Source organism: Octodon degus, unplaced genomic scaffold, assembly GCF_000260255.1.
Source record: "Octodon degus isolate 3935 unplaced genomic scaffold, OctDeg1.0 scaffold00028, whole genome shotgun sequence".
In the NCBI taxonomy this organism is placed as follows: domain Eukaryota; kingdom Metazoa; phylum Chordata; class Mammalia; order Rodentia; family Octodontidae; genus Octodon; species Octodon degus.
The window spans coordinates 1317354-1340919 of NW_004524604.1; the positions used below are offsets into that span (position 1 = coordinate 1317354).

General features: G+C 44.1%; 1 protein-coding gene across 2 annotated transcripts in view; it reads right to left on the reverse strand.

The window, feature by feature from the left end:
• Positions 1–16569: 16569 nt before the first annotated feature.
• The window catches only part of Btc (betacellulin), a 61082-nt gene continuing 54085 nt past the window's right edge, over positions 16570–23566 (reverse strand). The window contains exons 4-6 of one of the 2 annotated variants that reach the window (XM_023713010.1): positions 20907–21053; positions 19347–19457; positions 16570–17413 (exon numbers count right to left, since the gene is read on the reverse strand). In XM_023713010.1, coding sequence (XP_023568778.1) covers positions 19349–19457; positions 20907–21053 — 256 coding nt within the window. In that variant the 3' untranslated portion in view covers positions 16570–17413; positions 19347–19348. Of the gene's footprint in view, positions 18399–19346; positions 19458–20906; positions 21054–23566 lie in introns of both variants that reach the window. The other variant, XM_023713009.1, reaches the window with a different exon arrangement.

Sequence of the window (23566 nt, forward strand, 5' to 3'; positions counted from 1 at the left end):
CCTCAGCTCTGCACAGGCATAGAAGAGAGACACTGAATGCTGGACAGAAGCTTGAGCTGAGGCGCTCCTGTCCAGGGTCCACCTGCCTGGGCCGTGGTGCCTGTCTCAGACTCTTCAGCACAAAAGAGCTGCTCTGCTGCTCTGCTCTCCCGTAGGCATAGGAGACCTAGGCCCCTGGCCCAAGAAGTCACCCTCGTCCTGGGAGGGGCACACATCAGCCCATGAAGCTGTGGTGGGGCCCCACTAAGGGTCATGCTTTGCAGCACTGTAGGGACCCCAGCCAGATAGAGATCAGTGTTCTCGGTTGTGATGCCCATGATGAAGTCTCCGTCAGAGATTTCTCTAAGTTTCTTTCCTCAGCCTCCAAGCTCCTTCTTCTGCATCCTGTGGATCCTATTAATTTCAAATAACTGTTGTTCCCAAATATGCATCTCACAGCCTGCTACTATGTAAATATAAGCTAAAACATGAGGTTATCAATTATCTGCAAAAGATTCCGAATGATTAAGACCAATCACTGAAGCAAAAGGAAATTGGTGGTTTGGAGGTCCTCACTGTCCAGCTTCACTCTGGGTCCAACAAGAGGAGCTTCCCAGCTTCCTCACAGGATCACTGGCTGCAGTCAGGAAGGGCTGCAGATGCAGGGACCAAGATGCTAAGCTGGGAGCAGCCGCCTCCCAGGCACATCCAGAAGACACTGTGGACATTGACTGTCAGTTTTTCTCCTCTCTGCCTGCAAATTTTGTGTGGTTTCAAGCATTCCAATCTAGAACCAAGAGTGGAAAAGGATTCTGAAGCAAGGGTTGCAGGTCTCTGTCCTGAGATGCAAAGGAGATGCAGAACAGGGAGGTCAGGTTACTGTGGTGACAGAAAAGCAGCGCAGCCAGGTGAGGTAAGGGCGGCTTCCAAAGTGCCAGACATACACTGTGAATCCTCATGGCTCAGTTCTTCCTCCCTAGACCCTGTGAAGGCTGCCGCATGTTGCACTCTGTAATACATGCAGACAGGTCTAGTTCAGGCAATCAAACCAGAGGGCCTAAAACAAGGCTGACCCGAATGCTTTCGGTCAGGCACCCGAAAGGGCCAGATGTCAAAACTAAAGCTTTCCAGCTGAGCATTTGCTACACACTCAGTGCCTCCAAATCTTTAATCATTTATGTTACCTCATTCCACTGTAGCCTCTGTCCCTGCCACAGCCTGCTTCTCCCTCGGGTTCTCCCTTATGTTCTATCGGTAGAGTAAACGTGGACTAAGGACACAGTGTAACTCCTCTCCCGGAAGCTGGCTCTTCCACGCTTCCCTCCAAGAGTGGGCACCTGCATTTGCATGGGCCCCGTGACTTCCAGCAGCTTCTGTGGAGAGATGGCAGCTTCCCGTGGGGCAGAGCCCTGACATTTCCGCAGTTGCATCTTTGTGGCCTGGGCCACAGCAGCTAGCCCTGTCCTGCTGTCCTCTTCCTCTGTCGCCCTGGTATTCCTTCCACTGCACTCCCTGCTCTTCCCAGCACTGGCCTCTCTTTCTTGGCAACTTGGTGCTTTCTCCATCACTTTGGGCTTTTCTGCCTCTCTCTATATGGAGTTTTTAATGCTTGAGGAAATAACTAGTCACTATGATTCTGGTAAACCTCCAAGCCAGGGACACTCACATGAGCGTGTTTGGAGGCTAATTTCACATCTTATCCTTCTCTGTCCTCCTCACTGGCTATACAATGCCACATGGGTCTCCCTGGCTAGGCAAGTCAGCAACTGCCAAGCAGGGAGCTCACTTTGCCTGAACACATCCTCTGTGTGCCACGTGGTGCTGACACTCTAGACATCCTGCTGCCCTGCCCACCATGGTCAGGCAGGAGGCACAGTGGCACCAATGCCTGTGACAGAAAATTGGGCTCAATGACAGGCAGAGGATGGGATGGAAACCAACAAGAGAGCAGAGAAGTCCAGTCACCAAGAGTGAGTTGGTGCCTGCTCCCAGAGACCATGCCTGCACCCAGACAAGACTTCAGTCACTTGCCTTGGAAGAGAAGAGTGAGGGACCAAGGGTGCTTCAGAAATAATCAAAGACCCAGCTGAGCCTCAGCCCCTTCCTCAGCCCCTGCACAGCCACCTTAGGGCAAGAATCAGAAGGAGCCAGGACATTTCCTGAAGGGACACTTGCTATTACCCAGGAGAACTATATACAAGCCAGTGTGTACATTTAATTAATTTAATTCTTCCCTAAATAAATAACAAGGGCGAGCAAGATAGCTCAATGGACTAAGTGCTTGCTTAGGCAAGCTCGGGGACCAGGGCTCAATCCCCACACCACCTACCACGCCAGCCCTGCCCCCGGGCACACTGAGCCAGCCACCAAATCCGGGCATGTTGGCATATGCCTGTGATCCCAGCACTGGGGAGGCTGAGACAGGAGAGTCACTATGAGTCTGAGCTGAGACAGGAGGGTCACTATGAGTGTAAGCTGCATAGTGACACCCTGTACCAAATATATATATATATTTTTAAAGCGTATCTTATTTATTTATTTTACATTTATTTATTGTGTGTGTGGCCAGCTCAGCCCACCAGGGGGCAGGGCTGGCTGGCATGTGGTGCTGGGGGATTAGAACCACAGTCCCTGCTTTGCCAAGCTTGTTCCAAGTAGGTGCTTTAGACCACTGAGCCATCTCTCCAGTCCCACCAAATATATTTTTAAAAAAACAAAACAAAAAAATAATTTCCCTGGCAAATACAAGGGCCTGAGTTCAATCCCTGGTTCTGAAAACAAAACAAAACAAAACAAAACAAAAAACCTAAACAAATAAGATAAGAGAACTCAAAAGAGAAAAAATGTTCAGTAATGTACCAAATTAATTTATTAGATTTATTTATTTATTTTATTGTAACCAATTTGGAGCATGAGCTATATTTTTATAACCAAAATACACATGCACACACACAGAGAGAGAGAGAAACTTTGTATTTCTGTAAGATTAGGATTCTCTCCCTGTATTTGTGCCTACTGAATAACTTGTTATGACCTCCCCCTCTACAAAATCTGTTCTTTTAACTCTGATCTGTAAATCGTATAAGCAGGATATCTTAGCATGGACATCAAAGAGCTGACCTGGGAGTCACAGGTGCTGGAAGGCCTCTTCCTTGCCTGCATGCCACAGACCCACTGTGCCCTCCCCGTCCTGGACATGATGACCACGTGCGGCCTTTCATGCCCGTACCACCAGGGTGCTGTGTGACCTCCTTTTCTCCTTTATCTCCAGCAAGACCCAGTGTCAGTTGGGACTAGTGTTTTCCTTTTGACATCTGAGTTCCATGCTTATCTTTCCATTCTGACATTTACACTGCTGCTGAGCACCAGGATTCTGTGAATCCTCCCAGCTTCTCCCCAAGAGTGAGACATCAGAGTCTGGCCCCTCTAATCTGCCCGTCGTAGAGCCCCTTCCTCCCAGGATGGGAGTGGGGTGCCTGCGACTGGGAGTCTGGGTCATACACAGCCTCACATATGCACATAGGCTCAGATTCAGGGCCATTTTCCTCCTAGTCAAACACTTTCCATGAACTTGGACTGCAACTCTTGCAGCTCAGTGGCCAACATCAAAAGTAGCACAAAAATGCTGGTACTAGCTTTTGCATTTGTTATGGTTGATGCATTGTGTCAACTTGAGTCTAGAAGCTTAGCTAAGTAACTCACAGTTCTACATCTTGCGGTGAAAAGGACATGCCCTTGCTGCTCCAGGATGTTGTCTTGTGTCAACTTGAGAAGCTTAGAAGGTTAACTGAGCCACTCACCAGGGAGCTAGGGTCCTTACTTTGTATTCATCCTGAGTGTGTACTAGAGGAAGGCTGGGGAGAGGGTCTGGGAGTGTAGGACCACCCCTGTCCCTCAGGGCAGGTAGCCTACAGACAATAAAAAGGCAGGCAGGAAGGACTGGTGGCTGGTTGTTTGGAGGAGCTCCAGTCTTGGCCGTCAGCTTGGTCATCTCCTGGCATCCGATACAGACCACCTGGCTTCTGCCTGGGACTTTTCAGTCTTCTCCTAGAGACTCTTTGGCCTTGTCTGTAGGTTCTTCAGTGTTCCATCACTGACCCATCGGCATCCTGATGAGGACCTGCACCGACACTTCAGTGTGCTCCAGACTGTGGACTGGACCCTTCAGCTTCCAGCGTGCAGGCGCCCTCTGCACCTTCCTCATCCAGCCCCATGGCTAACCACCATGAATCAAACTTGTAATTTCTCTTTTTTTTTTTCCTTTTTTCTTGTTTGTTTTATATCAAGCATGATTTGCCTTTTCACTGGAGCAAGAGCTTTAAAAGGCCAGAGTAGGAAAAAGAATAATTATCATTGTGACAAGTGTCAATTAGTTGTACATTATTCAAAATATAATATCTTTCCCAATTACTGCTTAAAAGCAGAGCAGTAGACTTGCTTTTCAGTTTGATTCACCATGAGAAATCCTGGAAAAAAAGGTAAAGATTCCCTCTTTTTTTAAGCACCCACCTTATATGTGAATTTGGTTTTTCTTTATTTTTTTATTATTTTTATGAGAAAAAAGATAAAATAGCAATGAAACAGTTTCAAAACAAGTTAGTAGGACTTAATACAATACTTAATACATTGCATATTGTTGTCTTCATAGTAGTTATTCAGAGGACAAGATGCAGACATGATATTTTGTCTAAACAATATTAGCATAACCTAGTGTCATGAGTTACTAACTTCACAAAAGTGTAAATAAAGGACCATTTAGTTGTGAAAAAGAGAAAATATGTGTGTGTGTGTGTGTGTGTGTGTGTACACAAGGTACTAAGGATAGATATCAGCTACTTTCTCTTAGTTCATTGAGAACAAACTTGTAATTTCTTAGCCATTTGTGTATCTCTGTTATACCTGTTTCTCTAGTGAACCCTGACTGATAGGGCGTTCTTCATAATTTCTTAGCTAAGTCTCATCCTAATGTAGAGATTAACGACCTTGGAGTATAACTTTTCCCTTCCTTATTACATCAGGACGGCTCACCTTTCACTCAGTGGAAGCCTTCCAGCTTCTGGTCAGCATCCAAGTCACAGTTTTCACCACTTTGCCATTTTCGGGCCTTCATTAGGTAAAACAAGGCTATTTGAACTCACAGGCACTGTGAATATGCAGCTTCTAGTCCAGGGTCCAGGGCCCCGGCAGGGGAAGGATGAGCGTGGTGAGAACGGGAAGGACGGCAAGAGGGTTCACATCGCAGGGAGATGCAGGGACAGGCCAGATGACACCACAATCCCCAAAATAATCTACAATGTAAAACTGTCCATCTCAGGAATCCTCTATTTCTTATTTCTGGGCTGTGGTCCGCTGAGGGTAGCTGAGTCATGAAAAGCAAAACTGTGGATGAGGCGGGCTGACCCACGTGGGCCTGTCATCCTCTTCCGTCTTTGTGCTGGACTTTGCTTATGAACTCCAGGCCTCAACTACCAGTTACCTGCTGGATCTTTCTACAACGATGTTTGTATTTATTTATTTATTTATTTATTTAGTATTTTAGTCCAGGGTCTACAGGGTCTACCTAGATCGGACTCGTAGTGATCCACCTGTGTTCAGCCTCCCAAGAGCTTCTCTTTCACGATCTCAGCGCGCCTTAGGGGCAGGGCCAGCACGGCAGGCCGGGGATCGAACCTCAGTTCCATCTGCCTAAGAGGGCGCTTTAATCCACTGAGCTATTTCACCAGCCCCTGAGCTACTTGGCAGGACCCATTTATTTTAGATTTAGCTATCAATGCCTCGATTTTTCCTGCATCCCCTCCCCCTCCTGTGTCTTGGGCCCTTTCCCTTTTGCAAAGATCTACCTCCCTGATTCCTTTTATGAATATTTTGTCTTTAATTTCTCAGGCTGCAGCGGAAAATGGAACCCCTCTTCACTGTGGGTGAGAATGTAAACTAGGATCACCACTATGAAAATCCTTGTGGAGGTTCCTCAATGTGCCCAACCTAGAAATTCCATTAGACCCAGATATTTCCTTCCCAGGAATCTTCTGAACAAGCTCTAGAACCCAGCCTGTTTTGGGGCCACAATTGCTGCCTTCACCGCCTCACCCGAGTTCCTCCACAGGCTGTGCTTCCTCCCTCCTGGTCCGCTGTCAGCCGATTCCCCTGATCCCCCGATTCCCCTGATCCCCCGGGGGCTGGGGCCTCCTTCTTCTGCTCGTGCCCCACCCCCACCCAAAGTCCACAAAAGCAAAGTCACATTCGCGCCCTCCAAGAGGTCCTGAGTGCATCAGCCTTAACATTTCGTGACAGCATTAACATTTCTAACCGCCAAATCCAGCTGATTCCTGTGTCCCTGTCTCCTCCTCTCAGCTTCCTGCCTTACTCCTCACAAGGCCTGCACATCTCACAGTGTCCCTTGCCCCAGAAGCCATCATCTTCCTGTCTAGTAAAGTGCAAGGTCTTAGCGCAGCATGTCCGGGTTGTGTGGCCCTGACAGCCTCACTGTAGGAGTATTCTTTGATTCCCTGAGAGCGTTTTCAGACTTGACAAATTGCAGGTGGCCAAGTAAACTGCAATATTTGGAACACACTTACACTAATGTGTTGTTTTTATTTTTAACTGAAATTCAATTTTAACCAGGTGTCTGTTCGTCACCTAACAGCACCTGTCTCTCCTTCAGTCTCCAAACATGTCCAACATTTACAAAGCCATGCAACCCATCTGCAATAGTTATTTTATTCAAATGGACTGTTCTCCCTCATCTCTCACTATTGATTTCCCGTGCAGCCCCTGTATTTCTTAGCCATGGACAGGAACCCTGTCCCCATCCCTCCTGGGAGAACCTGCACCTAAAGTTCTGTAGCAAGATGCACTTCAGATCCCTGTGCCTTCTCCTAACGCGCCCTTTACTTATAGATAGGATGCATTGTGGTACATCTCAAGGGCATGGGTCAAACATCCTCACCTAGCTTAATAATATCAAGGTATTCTTTTTCAAGAAATCAATTTTAAAATTCACTCACAAAAGGAATACAAATATTCCCCTGGAAGTTTGGCTAAGAACTCATTCCTCGTGGGGCAGCAGGTGTCCCATTAGATTCTTCACAAGGTATCAGCAGAAGCTCTCCATCTTTCCCTCTCTTGTCCAGGAGGTGGATGGAGGAAGCCAACAGACCTCCAATCAGAGCTCCTCATTTTCATGACAGATACAGACTTTCCAAGGCTGAGGCTGCTGAGCCTGTGCATAGGAGTCAGAGCCCCTGGAAAGCTGGGACAACATTGAGTGGTTCCAGATCCTCCCTCTCCATCCTGTGCTGGCAGTGTGGGAACAGTTGTCAGAGGTGGCCGAGGCACTCCTTAGGCCACCTTAAGGGAAAGTGGGAGAAGCAGTGCATGACACAGGAATAGAAAGGGCAGATGCAGCATCCCAGTTGGAAGCTGCCCTGACTGACTCCTCCGGAGACTGTGGGGTCCCTAACACATTTCATGCAGCCAGCCCCTACAGAAGAAAGGGTGATTGGATGCCAGTTTGATCCTTCCCACAAGAAGCCGAGAATATCCCTAAAGAGGGGACATCCTCATTTTAAAGAGGACAACTCTTTAAAGCACATAATAGCCTCTGCCTCATTTTCCATACAAAAAAACTTACTGAGGATTTTATGAGGGGGCCCTTGTGACAACTGCATTGCCTGTGCACACTGGGCGTGTCTACTACTTGAGACTAAAGGAACCTGTTTCTTTTACCTCAGTGGGGAGGTAGGCCACTGTGCTCCTAAGCCTTAGACTTTGAAGCAGCAAGCAAGTGACCCAATTTATTTGGCTTCTGAACAGAAAGCTACCACACCAAAAGTGAGGGACCAAACTGTTGAAATGACAAGCCAGACCATGTCCCAATCCCACTCCACCTTATCCCTAAGCAAGGAGAGAAGTGCTTAGGTTGTGGATAAAGCAGTATGGTCCACTGATTGTCTGAAGCAGGAAGAGGGGACCAGACACAGAGTCACATCCCCTGTGCTGATCCAGATGCTCAGAAAGATGGGCACGAGATTGGAAACCTGGAGATGCTATGGTCAGGGCAGGGCACCACTCAGACCCTGACCCCCGGCAGTGAAGACCAGTGACACAACCCTGAAGCAGGGAACCTCCTTCCTGGCCCAAGTTTCCCCCTCAGGGTGTAGGACAACTCAAACAGGGCAGGGAGCCCTGTGTTCTCTGAAATAAAACCACAAGTATAGTCACCAGTGGTCACTAACCTCCTGCCTGCCCTGGGTTGGCACCCTCTGTTCTCTATTTAAATTTTAAAGCATACATCATGGTGAAAGACACTGCCAGTGTGTCCCTCGAGACCCTTGCCTCGCTGCCAACACACCTGTCCCACTCATCATGCCACTGTCAGAAGCAGTTCTGGAGTCCGCTTTCCTGAGTGTCTTTACTCGCACTGTCCTGGCTGCCTCAGTGTCCTGAGCCTATTTGAAATATTTCCCTTTCGTGGTCGTTTTGCCTTTGAGGAAGACTAAAAGTCATACAGTGCCAGATCCGGTGAATAAGGGGAATGAGGATGCAGAGTCACGTTTTTACAAGCCTGTCTTCCAGGTGGTCCGCACTCGGCAGCGCTAGTCTTGGTATTCATTTTTGTGCAGACACCTAGAGAAAAGGACTTCCAAAGCTGCATTAGAAAGTGGATGGAGGGGGCCTGGCCCTAGCTCAGTTCTTAAAGTGGCTGCTTCAACAAAGCAGTCAGCTTTCCAATGCTCTAGAAATATTTATAGATAGAACTTACATTATTTAGAATTAGTTTCTGATTCCTATGAGGTCAATATTGCCTAATATTAAAATCAAGGACATCATAAGAAAACTACATATCAATATGCCTCCTGCATATGAATGGAGAAATTTTAAATCAACTTTTAAATCTATCTATCCATCCATCCATCCACCTATCCATCCATCCATCCATCCATCCATCCACCCACCTACCCACCCACCCACCTCAACTTGGGTTTATCAGGAATTTCAGTTTGGTTTAGCATTTGATATTCTTTAATGTAATTTGCAATATTAGCAACTAATAAAATAATGATGATCTCAATAGAAATTAAAAAAAAAAAAGGCAGTCAGGCTCAGGTTGCTGTGGTTCGATCCCTACAACTTAAGCCAGCCATACCTGCTCTGAAAGCATTCGGGCAAAAAAAAAATCCTTCAAAAAAAAAAGGAAGAAAGTGGATGGACTGATGGGATGAGTGTGCCCCACGCAAGGGGGAAGATGTTGAGGACGCTAATGGCAGTGCCTTGACTGCATTACAGATTAGAATTTAGACATCCGTCACAAAGTTTCCTCACCCCTTATAGCTTCTGTGACCCTGTGCACAGTGAAAATGCTAGCAGCCTTCTTAAGAAAAGCTAAGAAAGTCCAAGCCAGGGCATTCTCAGCACGTGGCAGGGTGTGCGCAGGTCCCCTCCCTGTGGAGCCCATCCTGGCCTGGGGCTTTCAGGACCTCAGTACCCACACATGCTGGGGGGTATTACACCAACTTTACAGACCAAAAATGTAGATGCTGGGTCATTGTATGCAATTCAACGCTGGTAAGGAACACGATTCCCATTAAGACTCAATTCAAAGGTCTTACAGCTAAATCCATAGAATTTTGGTGGGTCATACAAAGTTGTCAAGTTTATCAGCTTCTATATAGGCACTCAAGAAAGAGGACTCCAGAGGTGCTTCGGATGCTGGTGTGCACAGTGAGGTAAATGGCTTTCATGAGAACAGGAGGATTTTGAGGGGATTAATGGACTTTGTGAAAAATTACAAACAGAAACAGTCAATTTTAGCCTGTGTCTGACCTGTGTCTCTGTCAGCTAGCAAGGTGTGTTCTTGTGCTGGCCCAAAATTTAAGGGGTTTCCAAAAACTTTAGAAATGAAAATAAACAACTAAAATTCATTCTAAAACCCATAATGAGCAAGATATCAGAGTTAGACATACGCAGGCAGCTGCGGTACTTTCTGCAACCTTTCACCATTTTGTCTTGGGGACAGTGTGTTCCCAGAACCTCAGTTGCAGTTCCTTGCTCCACTGCCCTCAGCTGTAAAAGGCTTGACAGCGGAATACAGAGTGGATGGCGCCAGCACACAGGGCCATGGTGTCTGAGTACTCTTCTTGTGATCATTTGATAATAACATACAGGGGCATCCACTGTTCCTCGTTCCTCAGACTCCACTATGGTCTGGAACAACACTTCTGTGTTCTTGAATAGCACCTAACGCAGTGCCCAGGACATACAGTGTGCTCAGTAGGGAATGAAACTTGTGCAATACACTTGCCGCTCCATAGGAACCCTAAAGGGTATGTTGACCCTGGAGGCAGAATACACTCCACTGAGACAGACATTCCTAGGGATGACAAGATGTACACCTGCTGGAGTCAGGACTGTTCATAAGAACAGTTTGCCCTGGGTTGGCACCCTCTGTTCTCTATTTAAATTTTAAAGCATACATCATGGTGAAAGACTCTTCCAGTGCGTCCCTCGAGACCTTTGCCTCGCTGCCAACACATCTGTCCCACTCATCATGCCACTGTCAGAAGCAGCTCTGGAGTGTCTTTCCTGAGTGTCTTTACTCGCACTGTCCTGGCTGCCTCAGTGTCCTGAGCCTATTTGAAATATTTCCCTTTTGTGGTCGTTTTGCCTTTGAGGAAGACTAAAAGTCATACATTGCCAGATCCCATGTTTTAGGCATCTGGTTCCAACCAGTACAACTGTCCACTTTGCAACCCACCCAACGCCTTTGTGCCTTCATTCACACCAGCATGAACTTGAGCTATCTCCTCCCTGTGCACACTTGCCTTGTCCCATGCACTACCCACTCCACCCCAGGTGAGCTATAGTCATTCTTCCAAAAGTCTCCCCTAGTCCCTTAATCTCTTTTTATAGAAACAAGATATTATTTATACACATAAAACTCTCATTTCCTCTACTGGAACATAAAACTTATGGGGATGTAGACTAAATCTAGAGTATCTTTTTTTTATTCTTGGATACTTAGGAATATACTTAGCACTGGCATATTTTATGCATGGTAGATGCTCAGTATTGATTAATGAATGAAGATACTCAGTATTGATTAATGAGTAAACTATCTGATTTTTCATTAGATAGATATAGGTATAGATATATAGATATGAATATGGATATAGATATAGTGTAGTATTCCACTTGAAAAACTTCACTCTTCTTGTTCTCCCTTTACTTTCCCTTGCCCTTAAAACACTTTTATGTGTGTGCCCATGGTCAGCTTCAGTAGTAATCAATTGACTTAGAATCTGAAGGGTGTTTATTATAAAATGATGTTTGATTTTAAACATGTAACCAGTGACACATAAGGTGATAACATTACCATATGCAAAAACAGCTGAAGTAAAACAACCTGTGTATTGAAACATTTTGTAACATCAATTACTGAACAGTTTACCCTGAGTGTCACCCAGGTAATGTGTCTGTTTACATACTGACTACCCAGAGCGCTGAGAGGGCAGGAGTCATTTCAACCAGTTAATTTTTGTATTGAATGAGTTAGATGAAACTGTAATTTTTTGTATTTCCTATTATGTTATCTTATAAAAATTAATGAAAGAGGACTGACAAGAGAGCTTAGTAAACTAAGTGCCTGCTTACGCAGATGCAGTGACCAGGGTTACATCCCCAGCACCACATGTGGCACCAGCCCTGACATTAAAAAAATAATAATAATAAGAGAATCCAATTTTTGGTCATCCTGTGTTTGAATAATTGATCAACAAGTGGTTAACACTGCCCCTGTGATATTTTGAAAATTACTATTTCATAAACAAACATTTGTCTAATCCATGCCTGATAATGACAAATTCCAGATTGATAGAATCTAAACTAATGAAGTCACATTGAATTCAGTGGACCCAACTATGTAGAGTTAATTTTGTTTGTCAATAAAAACTCTAACTGCATTCATTTGCAAAGCTTTGGGAGCAAGTGATTCCTCCACTGCTTCCTTCTTCATGTTCTTGTTGTCTAGAAATGTTCCTGCCCCACCAGGTTGGCTATCTCTAGTTAATCTGCACACAGCAACGTTAAGCTCAGCATCCTTTTTTTCAGACTCTCAGATATTTCATTAGATTTAAGAAAAGAGAGCTGAGCCTGCTAAGCCTAAGGTTGAATTAAGCAAAGCAAGAAGTTTGTAGCTTGCTGCGAAGTTCTCAGATTTTATTTCTGTCCTGTTTTTCACTTTTAAAATTATTTCAAAGATGTATGTACTGTATCATTCGAGTAGTCCTTTATTAAGAGAGTCTATGGAGTTCAAAACAATACACTGTCCACTCCTCAGAACATTTCATGCACTTTTGTTTCAGGGCTTTCAGAGTTGGAGAGAAAAATCAGATACAAAGTAAAGGTGACAAGGATGCTGCACAAGCAGCCTGACCTTTGACCTGAGCTCCTTTGTCGCCTGAGAGTGGCACTGGTGCTCACCATGCAGGCTCCCTGTGAACAACTGCAACAGGAGGATTGTGTCAAGGCCCCACCCAGCCTGTTCTCAAAACCACTCTTGGTGCTGAACGTACAACAGTATCTAACATACCTCAACCTCAGCCTTTGGTTATCTTCAATAGTTTCTCTTCATTGTTCTCATTGGTTGCTCTTCTGGGAGGTAAAGGTAAGAGAGATGGGAAGAAGGTAGAAATATGAAAGAGGGATGTTTTAGGAACTGGTCCTTGAGATAGAATTCCTCCCCTACACATGGCCTATTCTTCTGGGATAAACACGTCCTTTCATAGGGATCATGAATCCTTCAGAACAGACTTTTCTCTGTGTCAGTATCATGACTCAACTTCTGCGTAAGAATTTCTTGTGGACAGCACGTCATACTCCTTGGTATCCCCACTGTCACTACTGACACTGGCTGAGGGACATTAAGGCAACACTGATCGGTCTTGTGTCTAGGCAGTACCCAGTACCAGTACCAGGCTGGGCCTTCTGTGGTCATTATCTCATTTAATCCTCTTACCTCACTTCTCTGATTATTCAGTTTCACTTCTTGAGCAGGCCAGGGCCCACAGTCAGGTAGGTGACCTGGGCTAAAGTCCAGCTCTGTCTGAATACGGATACCATGCTCGTAAGCTTTGTATCGTAAAACTGAGAGGCGGGTTCCCCCATGCCCAGTGCATTTCTGTAATAATTGGGAGCACTCATTTGGTCCAAAGTTGAGGTATTTTAAAATCCAGTTGGAATAAGGAGCTAAAGGTGTGCCAGCATGGTATTCAAAATTTAGATTATCTTTAGGAGTAAAACAAATAAAAGCCAACCATACAAAAACCACTATTAGATGACTTTTAGGGTTGCTAGTTCTGGTTCACTGAGTGAAAATCAATGTTCCCAGGGGGTGAAAAAGTATATACTAGCAAGAGGTTCCTCTTAATTGGTGTATACATTACAGTCTTGAAAAAATGGCTTCAGAGGGCAAATCAGATAGTTTCTTGTTACTTTTTTCACTAACATCATCTCACCGCACATCATTGTCCACCTCGGGTCACAGTTATTCTGTGGACACCGTGGGCAGAAGTAAGGAGTTTTGTGTTTGAGAAGAATTACGTTTGTTTCAAAGGAAGCAAGCTTCTTAAATGCTTCAGTTGTATTTTATTTATGCATGTAATTTAAATTTGGCGAGCATTATAAAACATGCAGGAAAAAGTCCTTTAAAAATATGTTTGGCTAACTTTTTTTAGAACACAAGTACTGATCATAATTATTATTAAACACATCTTAAAATCCACATTTTGAAATTCTTCATAGCAATTCTCACTGTTTACCTCTTGAACAATAACTACTGGTACTGTTTATGAAGTTACACCACGTATATATGTTTCTAATGAAGAATTCCAAGCACCAAAAGCTGATGGATGCCAGGGAAGAATGAGAGGTTTAGAGAAGAGCCTTCTTAGTGTTACTAGGAGATACATTCCCAGCATGCAGTAGCAATGGCAAAAGAACAGCCTGGGCTTTTTTTGCAAGTCCTGTTCTGCAGGAAGTGCTCAAAGCACAGAGCAATCTTTGAAGAACAGATGCCAGGATAGCACCAATATTCATCAGGCCTTGCCAACAGAAACATAGTCAAAGATTTTACACAAAAGAAGCATAGCTATACTTTTTGTGCTCTTACTAGTCATTACTAAAATATGCACATCATTCAGGGTCAAGAAGAAGTCATAACTCCCGATATTCTGTGGGTTCTTCTTTTGTGAGAGATCGTCTCATGTGGTTCCAGACAACTCTTTATCTTGATGGCCATGTCATTGAGGTAACACAACTTCTTGAATGTGTCTTATTTTAACTTCTATGCTATGAAGATTAGGTCCACAGGAAGCTATGTTCTACAACAGCATTTTCTTTAAAATGCTTTATGTAACTGGTTTAGTCTCAAGAACTAAAGCATCTGGCACTTGATGAGCACCTAATGAGCACCTCATACTTGCCTATGAGTGAATGAACAGGTAGCAGCACCCCAACATGTCCAGCCTATCTTGACCATCAAGCACAGAATAGAATGAAAGTGGTCTTCTGAAGGCAGTGTGTCCTGACAGTAAGGCAGGCCATAGACACTGACATATGCCCTTGACCTCCTTCACAAAACTGCACCAACTTAGTCTTGTTTAAATACTGAATTATGTGATTTGTAACATTTTACTTCAATCTCCATGTAACTTGCTCTGACCACAGACGATGAAAGAGAAAATAAAAGCTCATTCACAGGGAAATTTGAAAGGCCTAGAAAACTCGCTGCAGGAAAAAAAGGTTTAACTCAATCTATTATGGAAACATGCAACACCAGAGTGTCTCCCCACCAGCTCTACACCCACAGGCCCTGCCTGCCATACCTGGGGTGCCTTGAATGAGACGCTAAGCCCCTAATGCCCACCCCCTTCCTCATTTCCCTTGTGGCAGTGCCCACTGGCCCTTCTGCTGCTGGAGTTTGCTTTTTGTTTGTTTGTTTTTGTTTTTTCAAATAAGGACTTGACAACTAGTGGCATTTGTACAGAACTTGGGGCAAAGATGCTTAGTTCTCAGAGCCTGTCATCAGTCCAGGTGTGATGTCCCCTAGGAGCATCCAGTCCTCTCTACCGACCACGTCCTCCTCCTTCCTGAGCCTCTCCCAGAGCACCTGTATCAGGCAGGCTTCTCCAAGGTGACACAACAGGAAGTGTACACAGCCATCCAAGAGGGGGCTCCTGAGGGGAATCATCTCACATCACCAAGTGGCCTGAAGCATCCCTCCACAGCCCCTTTGGAGGTAGGAGACCCGAGGCTACTAACAGTGTGGCACAGTCCAGGCCCACAGGTCTCACCACCGGAGGAACTAATGGTACAGCTTCCAGTGAGAGGATGAGAGCCTGAGAATCTGCAAGCTGCCATTATAAATCTTGGGATTCAAAGACCCCAAAACCTGAAGTTCAGAGGTCCAAGAGAGCAGAAAAGAAGTCCCTTACAGAGGAGAGGCCAGCCCCTTTCTGAATATATTCTCTCCGGGCCCCTGAGCAGGGAGCCCTCCCTCACAGACCAGTTTCCCCAGAAGGACATACACCAAATAATTCAACACTGAGCTCCTGTACTCCTTAATCTGTGTAAGTGGGCACCTGAAACCAGCCATCGCCACACCAGTCTATACTGAACTGATCTGTGCACAGCTGGTCCCCCATCAGCTCCTGAAGGCTGGGTCTGGCTCCTCTCTGGTGCAAGTCAATGCTACTAAATCTGTTTCCTCTCTGTGCTCCCATAAATGACTGTGTGGTTAAAAAAAAATGAGTTTCATTGCTAGGTGTGTTCCTCGAATAGAACTCCAGCACTGTGCAACAACAGCAGTTCGCTCTCTGATTCCACAGAAGACATCATTTCTGATTAAGAAACTCCCACAATCTCAGAATCCACCTGAGCCAATCATGACCCTGGTTCCAGGTGGGGAGAAGTAGTTCAAGCCAAGAATACAGATGGGAATAAGTCTCATAAAAATCCAGGGACAGCCATAAGGCTCATCCCCGAGGGTGCTGTAGACCAGGACACAGGCTTTGAAAGATGTACATCCCATCCCACCTCCACTGAGTGTTTGCCCACAGCTTTCCTTTCTCTCTGGTGATCAAGTTCCTTGCCTTTCATGGTCCAGAGGAAACAAAACATCAATAGCTTCAAAAGCACATTTTGTATTTCAGGAATCCAAAGAAGGCGGTTTTCAACTCAAGTTCCAGTTTTCTCAGGAGGACTCCAACTGGCTGGTCTACGAGGTGCTTTCCTCAGGCCCACCACACAGCGGGAGGGGAGCTCAACACCAGGTCCAGAGAACGGAGATGCAGCAGGTGGTGTGCACCAGGTTTCTCTGGACTTTTGTTTTTAAGCAAAATGCAGTCAGTATGGACCATTTCAAATGCATTAGTGAATAGTTTCTATCAAGTATGTTTTTAAAGCAATAGTTTTTTATTTCTATTAGCAATTAATGGTACCTATAGAAAATGCCCAAGTAAAAATATATATGCTTTGTTTTAAAAATAAATTTATTTTATGACATAACATGGATAGTTTACATAAGCAGTCATTTAATATATGCAAAAAAGTTATAAGACATATTTTCAAAAGAAATGGAAGTCTTTGAAATTTTTTGTTGAGATCAGAATTTCAAAAGGCAGCATTAAAGTGGTAGAATCAAAGCAACCTTCCCCAGCCTGAGCCAGCCAGACCAACTCCATTGGTCTGCTGATCTCAGTCAGCAGAAACATTCTGCACTGGCTTCATGTTTCTATCTGCTCTGAGGGCCTTTTTCTCAAGCCCTTTTGATATCAAAGAAGACTGAAGAGGAACGGAGACAAAAGGAACCCACAGGAAACTTTGGAAATAAAACTTATTTCACACTAATCAGCTGAGTACCATCCTGCTTCAAGGGTGGAAGGAAAGTTAAGTTGGAAGGACAAATAATTGAGGTCAAATGTCACCGGTCATGTGACTGTGCCCTTTGCTGGTAGCCAGGGTTTTCTGCATCGCATGTGACACTCAGAGCAGTCATGCATGGGACAAGGAGATGTGCAACTGGGCTTCAGTGTGACCGTTCAGCTTCACATTGGCTCAGAACCCATGTTGTAAAGTATACAGGGGCTTGGAAGAAGGTTTCACCTGGCCGATGGGCACAGACTTCAGCAATCTCAAGGCACCTTTCACTGGTGTTCATAAGTGACTCACTCAATCATTGTAGAGTCCAGGATCTTAGGGAATACTGACTAAATTTAGATTTCACCTTTTCAGGGATAATACAGTCTTTACTAAGTAAGCCAGGAGACTGAAGGGGCATCTGGCAGAATTGATGAGGTGATCAATTAATCTTTCATCAAGGATGCTACAGCCATGAAATCACTGCCCCCTACATCTCCTGAGAGTGCTCCTCCATGTGCTGCTGTGAAGAACCAGAAGTGAGGGTGTGCACACAAAACTAGGGGCTGACTGAGGCCAGCGGTGCTGTCACCACCATGTATAGCCTCTGCTAGGGCTGTCTGTGCTCTCTGCAGAGCGCCAGTACTTCAGCAGGACCTGAAGGCCTCCAGGTAACTGCTTTCCCAGCTCTGCTCATTACTCTCACGGTGGAAACACTCTGTTGGCTTTGGTAACCTATGGATTCATTCATATTACTGAAACATTATAGAGAAGAAGAGACAGCTAAGAAAAGTCGCCTCTGTGAAAGACACAGTGGTCACACCCAGCCTGGCTGGGGCTCTGTGCCTGTGTCCTTGCAGGATGTGGCCTTCATGGTCAGGGACACAGGCGCACCAGGAAATCCTGACCTATGCTGTCGACTTAGGTGATGCCAACCAGATCAACCAAGAGGGTAATGAAGAGCAGTGACTTCCAACTGGGGTGAGACTTAGTTTTGATTCCAGCCCCAGTGACCCCTAACTCTCTAGAGCTAGACCAGATTATGCATCTGCTCTGGGCCTTTTTCCCTGTTTGGGAAATGAGAGTCACAGAGGCTTTCACACAGATTGCTGGAAGGACCAAATGAAATAATATATTTCAAACACTTAGCACACAGCACATGGTGCATGGAAACGTTAGCTTCAGTATAAATTAATCTCCTAAGATCTAAGCTCCTTCCCACTATTTTTTAATTGACTAATAATCCTGATGATAAGACGAGTGGAAATTTACTGGCACATCCCTTCTTTTTATTTCCTCCCCAGCGCTTTTTCCCAATTAGTGGACTATAATTAAATTATTATTATTATTATTTTTAAAAACAACAATAAACAACACAAACCAAAGTTGAAATAAAAAGTAAATACATATATAAAGTTCATTTCTGAGTTGTTTTCCTGAGACACGTTCTGTCTGTTTTCAAAGCAGCAAGGCAGTGTGTAGCTCGGACCAGCCAGGAGTCTTCGTGCCTGTGAGTGAAGGAGTGAGAGCAGCACTTAAAGAAATATACCGTGCAGGAGCAATAGTAGCAAAGAAGTCAGAGCAGCACTAGAATGTCTTTATAATGAGGGAGGAGATTCCTGCACAGGCATTTACAGTGTTGTACCCAGGAAGCTGGTGGCTTCCAGGGACAAGAGATGGTCCTGCAGAGACTGCTGGGGAAGCTACTGCTCCATCATGCTGGCTGAACAGGAAGACAAAGTCGTCTGCTTCAGTGTAGGTCTCTGGTCTGAGCAAGGGCAAGGCCTGCTTCATCTCTGGGCTGCCGCTTCAGGTACCTGCACATGGTTCAGAGCCAGTCTGAGCTAGGCTCCATGTGACCACCACCAACGCTGAGCTACCTGGTCCTGCCACTCTGTACCCTGCAGCCTGTGTGTCCCACTCTGCTGACTACTGCAGATCACACCACTGGGTCCCTGCCTTCAGCTTCTGGTTGGGCTTCCTATTGGGGGCACCTGCTAGAGTTCTGAAGGCTGACAAGGAGAGGATGTTTCACTATTTCCTCCTCCATCCATGGACAGGCCCCAGTGATGATTGTTCCTGTCACAGGTGCAGCTCCTGCTTGGAGGGGGCTTATCCACAGCACCTCCAGGTTCGGGGTGAAAACTACCCCAGCACCCCATGCTTATGGTAAGTGAAAATCCTTCACCTATTGCTCTTCAAAGGAGAATGAAAGAACAAAATAGCCACAACCTCAGGCAAAAGTAGAAAGCATGCAGAAGAAACTTGTGACATTCTGGTTACATAGAGAAAAAACACATGACAAAGTCCTTATTTGGGTTCCAATTCTATGGGAAGAAAAGGTATTTTTAAATGTTTTAAAGCTCAAGCAAATTTCAGCCAATGGTCATTGGACCATCTCACCACTTGAGCAGTCATCTGGACAGTTTCCCGTCTAGCAAGTCCAGCATACTTACTGCTAAGCGATATTAGTCTCTTCAATGTCTTCGTGTGTAGGAGTCACGTCTTTACCAAAAGCTTCCCTTTCTTCTTCTTTCTTCCTTTTTTTATGATGTTTCCGAAGAGGACTGAGAAAATAACATGTTAGAAATTAACCTGGGCCTTTTAATTAAAGAAAATATAACATGATTCAACAAGAAAGCCTGTGATCATATTTCTAAACTGTTAAAAATGTACTGAATTCCTTTTTTCTTAAACATTTTGGTTTTCTTTGTAGGTTCCACTGATAGCTACAGCAAGCAACAGTGTGAATAGTGTTCCTACACATGGTTTTCTCTTCTCCTAACGGGAGGACTACATAGCTCATGGTTGATGGAGGATTTTTTAAAGTCCAAGCCGATTTTCCAGCCCATGTCATTTTATAAAGTCAAAAAAAAGTGTTATTTAGAGTATAAAGAAAAAAACAGTAGGAACTGGAAATAAGCATTAAAAAATAAAACAAGAGAGTGATAGCAGCCTCTGCATATATTAATTAAGCAGCAAAACACCTTAATTCATAAAAATAGTTGAATATTGTATTCCGCATTATTTTCCATTTTCCTGTAAGTGTTGCCTAGAATGTTACCAAATAGCCTATTTCTCTGAACCATTTATCCTCTTCCTAGTATTCAATTTCTTTTGAAGTTATTGTGAATGAGCTTATTTTCCTGATTTCTTTCTTGATGGGACTGTGGTGGGTATATAGGAATGATATTTTGTTTTTTGTGTATTATTTTACACTCGATTATTTTACTGAATTTGTTTATTAGTTATAGTCTTTGAGCAGCTTTTTGGGACTTCTCTGAGAGGGAAGAGTCATGTTGTCTGTCAAGAAGACTGGGTTAACTTCTCCCCTTCCTTCTTCCCCATACCTGCCTGCCCTTGTTCCTGTCTCAAGTGCTGCCTTAACAGGAGCAGTGAAGGCTGATACCCTGGAAAAGAAAACAACAACAGGAGAGCCTAGGCTGGCTCCTGAGGGCAGGAAAGCAGACTTTCCCAGGTGCCTTTGCCACATACCGTGGGATGTGTCTTCTGGGACTGAAGAAAGAAACTGGCTTCCTTGGGAAGTATATCATGCCACTCCTCCTCAAAGGAAAAGCAAGGCTTTTCTGGGTTATAGGGCTGTTATATGTGAAACCAAGGGAGGAGGATGTAACCATCATTTATACATAAAATTAATTATTAATGTGGTTAACCTAGAACAAATGCTTCCATTTGTGTATATTTTTTCAATGTTTTTGTGTCAGAGCACATTTTAGGAAATGAAAATCTTAGTTAGCCTAGTAACAAATACAAAATGCCCCTGACTTGAAGACTAAATCATTAGGTGCAGCTGAGTTATACCAGTTCTGTTTTAAATCATAATTTAAGATGATAAAATTTCTATGTGTTTTATTAGAAATGCTTCGTTAATGATAACAAATCTCAAAATGAGGATTTGTTCAAAGCAGAAGGGGAAGAGAAGGTGGAAAGGAAAGCAGTAAGCAAAGCAAAACAGTTTCCCAAATGTAATGAAAACTAAGTCTAAAAATACTTACTGGCAGCATGTGCAGACACCGATGACCAAAATGATAAAAATGACCATCACCACTATTAAACAAATCACCAAAATCTGTCCTCTGCCTCCTCGCTGGTAGAACAGGTCAACTCTTTCGCACCGAGCCCCCGTGTATCCCTCATCACAGCTGTGAAGGACAAACAAGCAGAAGGCAGAAAGATAAAGCACGAGGCCTCTACAGCCCCCGCCTCACCCAGCAGAGCTTCCTGACGTGGAGGAGGGATGCAGGCCTTTTACTCAGCAAAGCTATCCCCGCTGCTCTCACCAGAGACTTCGCTTTCCTTGCTTTGCTGAGGTCTTGCCAGCACCTGGATGCTATTAACGTGCCTAATGCAAATAAACCAGCACAGTGACCACTGACTAAAACATGTGGTGAAACTGTAATCCCTGTGTTTGAATAGGAAAGGATGAAAAAATTCCCTCCACATATTCCCTGTGCTTAAAAATCTCCCTGACAAGGAATTCAGAAATCCCCAGGATTCCCCATTTCTTCATAGGCTAATAAAGGCAGTAGCAGTGTGCCAATATGCTCTTATAAATTATTTTAAAATGACATTGTTTGGGGCTGGGATGAGGTAAGTGATAGAGTGCTTATCTGGCAAATTGAGACCGTGGGCTCAATGCACTGTACCACCAAAACAAACAAACAAACAAACAAACAAAACATATAAAATTACATAGTTTCATTTAATCAAAGACAGAAGTGTATATGAGAGTTCATAACCCAGTGACCAACATAGAAAGTCCCACACATATCATTCCTACAGAATCTTTCTCTGTTTGTCTGTCTGTCTGTCTGTCTGTCTGTCTCTCTCTCTCTCTGTCATCCTCTCCTGCTCCTCTCCCACTCTCCCCCTTGCTTCAGAGGTTCTGAATTACATAATGGTCTTCACTACTCATGCATTCACCCTGTCACCAACCACACCCCCATAAAACACCACGGGTCTTGTCCTAGCTCTTCTCCCTCTGCATTTCTAGATCTGTTCCTAGCTTTGTTCACTGCCCTCTAAAGTCCATTTGCATTCATCCCCTGGCTCCTTTATAAGGCAGCAGTTAGAATCAATCAGCTCTCTAAGTGGAGTCACCACTCACTTCCCTAGAGCCTTAAAACCCCAACCGCTAATGTTTTGGACTGGCATCACAGTAATCAATCTCTCCCAGCAAGCTAGAACTCATCTGAGCAACACTAGCCGAGCTAAGATCTTGGTGCTCCATGGACAACCCATAGCAACATCAAAACTGCAGCAGAAGTTTAAGAGATGCATAAAGATTTGTTTGGGGACCTTTGAACCAACCTGTCTGTTGTAACAACAGCACCTCTGTGTTGATATTTTGCCTTGTCCCTTCAGATGCATGCAAACTATTTATACCTGTGATTATCTCAATTCCAGAAAGGTTACATTCTGCATCTTGAAAAGATTGTTGTGCAGCCTCATTTTTCTCCAAGAAAGGATTCCTAGCCAAGCTGATATAGAGTTATGCTTGACAAGAGTCAGGGTATTTAACTCCCACAAAGTTCGTAGCTCTAAAGTAAAGAAATCCTTTAATGCCGACATTATGGCACAACAAAATAAACGTCGACTTTGGATACAAAGTTAACACTCAGAAATCAATAGCATTTCTGTACACAAACAGCAAGCACACCTATAGAGAAGTTAAGGAATTCACACCTTTCACAAAAGCATCTAAAAAATTGAAACACTTTGGAGTCAATCTAATGAAGGAAATAAAGGATCTATACAATGAAAATTACAGTACTGTGGAAAAAAAAAAGAGATCAAAGAGGATTTCAAAAAGTGGAAAGGCATTCCTTGCTCATGGATAGGAAGAACCAACATTGTGAAAATGACCCTACTCCCAAAATTGCTACACAGATTCAGTGCAATGCCAATTGAAATACCATTAGTATACTTCACAGAACTAGAGAAAACATCCCTAAAATTCATCTGGAACCAGCAGAGACCTAGAATAGCAAAAGTAATCCTGGGCAATGAAGGAAATCAGGAGGCATCACAATCCCTGATTTGAAATTATACTGCAAAGCAGCTGTGATAAAATCAGCATGGTACTGGCAAAGCAACAGACCTGAGGATCAGTGGAACAGGTTAGAGGATGCACAGACACAACTCCAAACACACTCAGCCACCTTTTCCTTGACAAAGCCTTTATAATAAATGGTGCTGGAAGAACTGGCTTTTCACAAGCTGAAGGCCAAGATTAGACCCATGTCTATTATCATGCATTAAAGTTAAAAGGCATCAAAGATTTAAATATTAAAATAGAAACACTAAATCTACTGGAGGAGAAAGTAGGTAGAAATCTTGAAGACAGGGGTAGGTAGATAGATCATAATAAAAGACAAAACTGCCCAGGAAATACTCCAAAGAATCAACAGTTAGGATCTCATCTTTTTGAAATTTCTGTATGTAAAAAAAAAAGCACTAACAGAGTAAAAAAGAAAAACAAAACCACTACTTGGGAAAAAATTGTGGCCAAATGTCCCTCAGACAAAGGGCTTCTACCTAGAACATATAAAAAAATTTTCAAAATCAGGACCCCACAATCAAAAATGGGCGGCTGAGATGAATACATGCTTCTCAGATGAAGAAATACAAAAGGTGAATATATGAAAAAATGTTC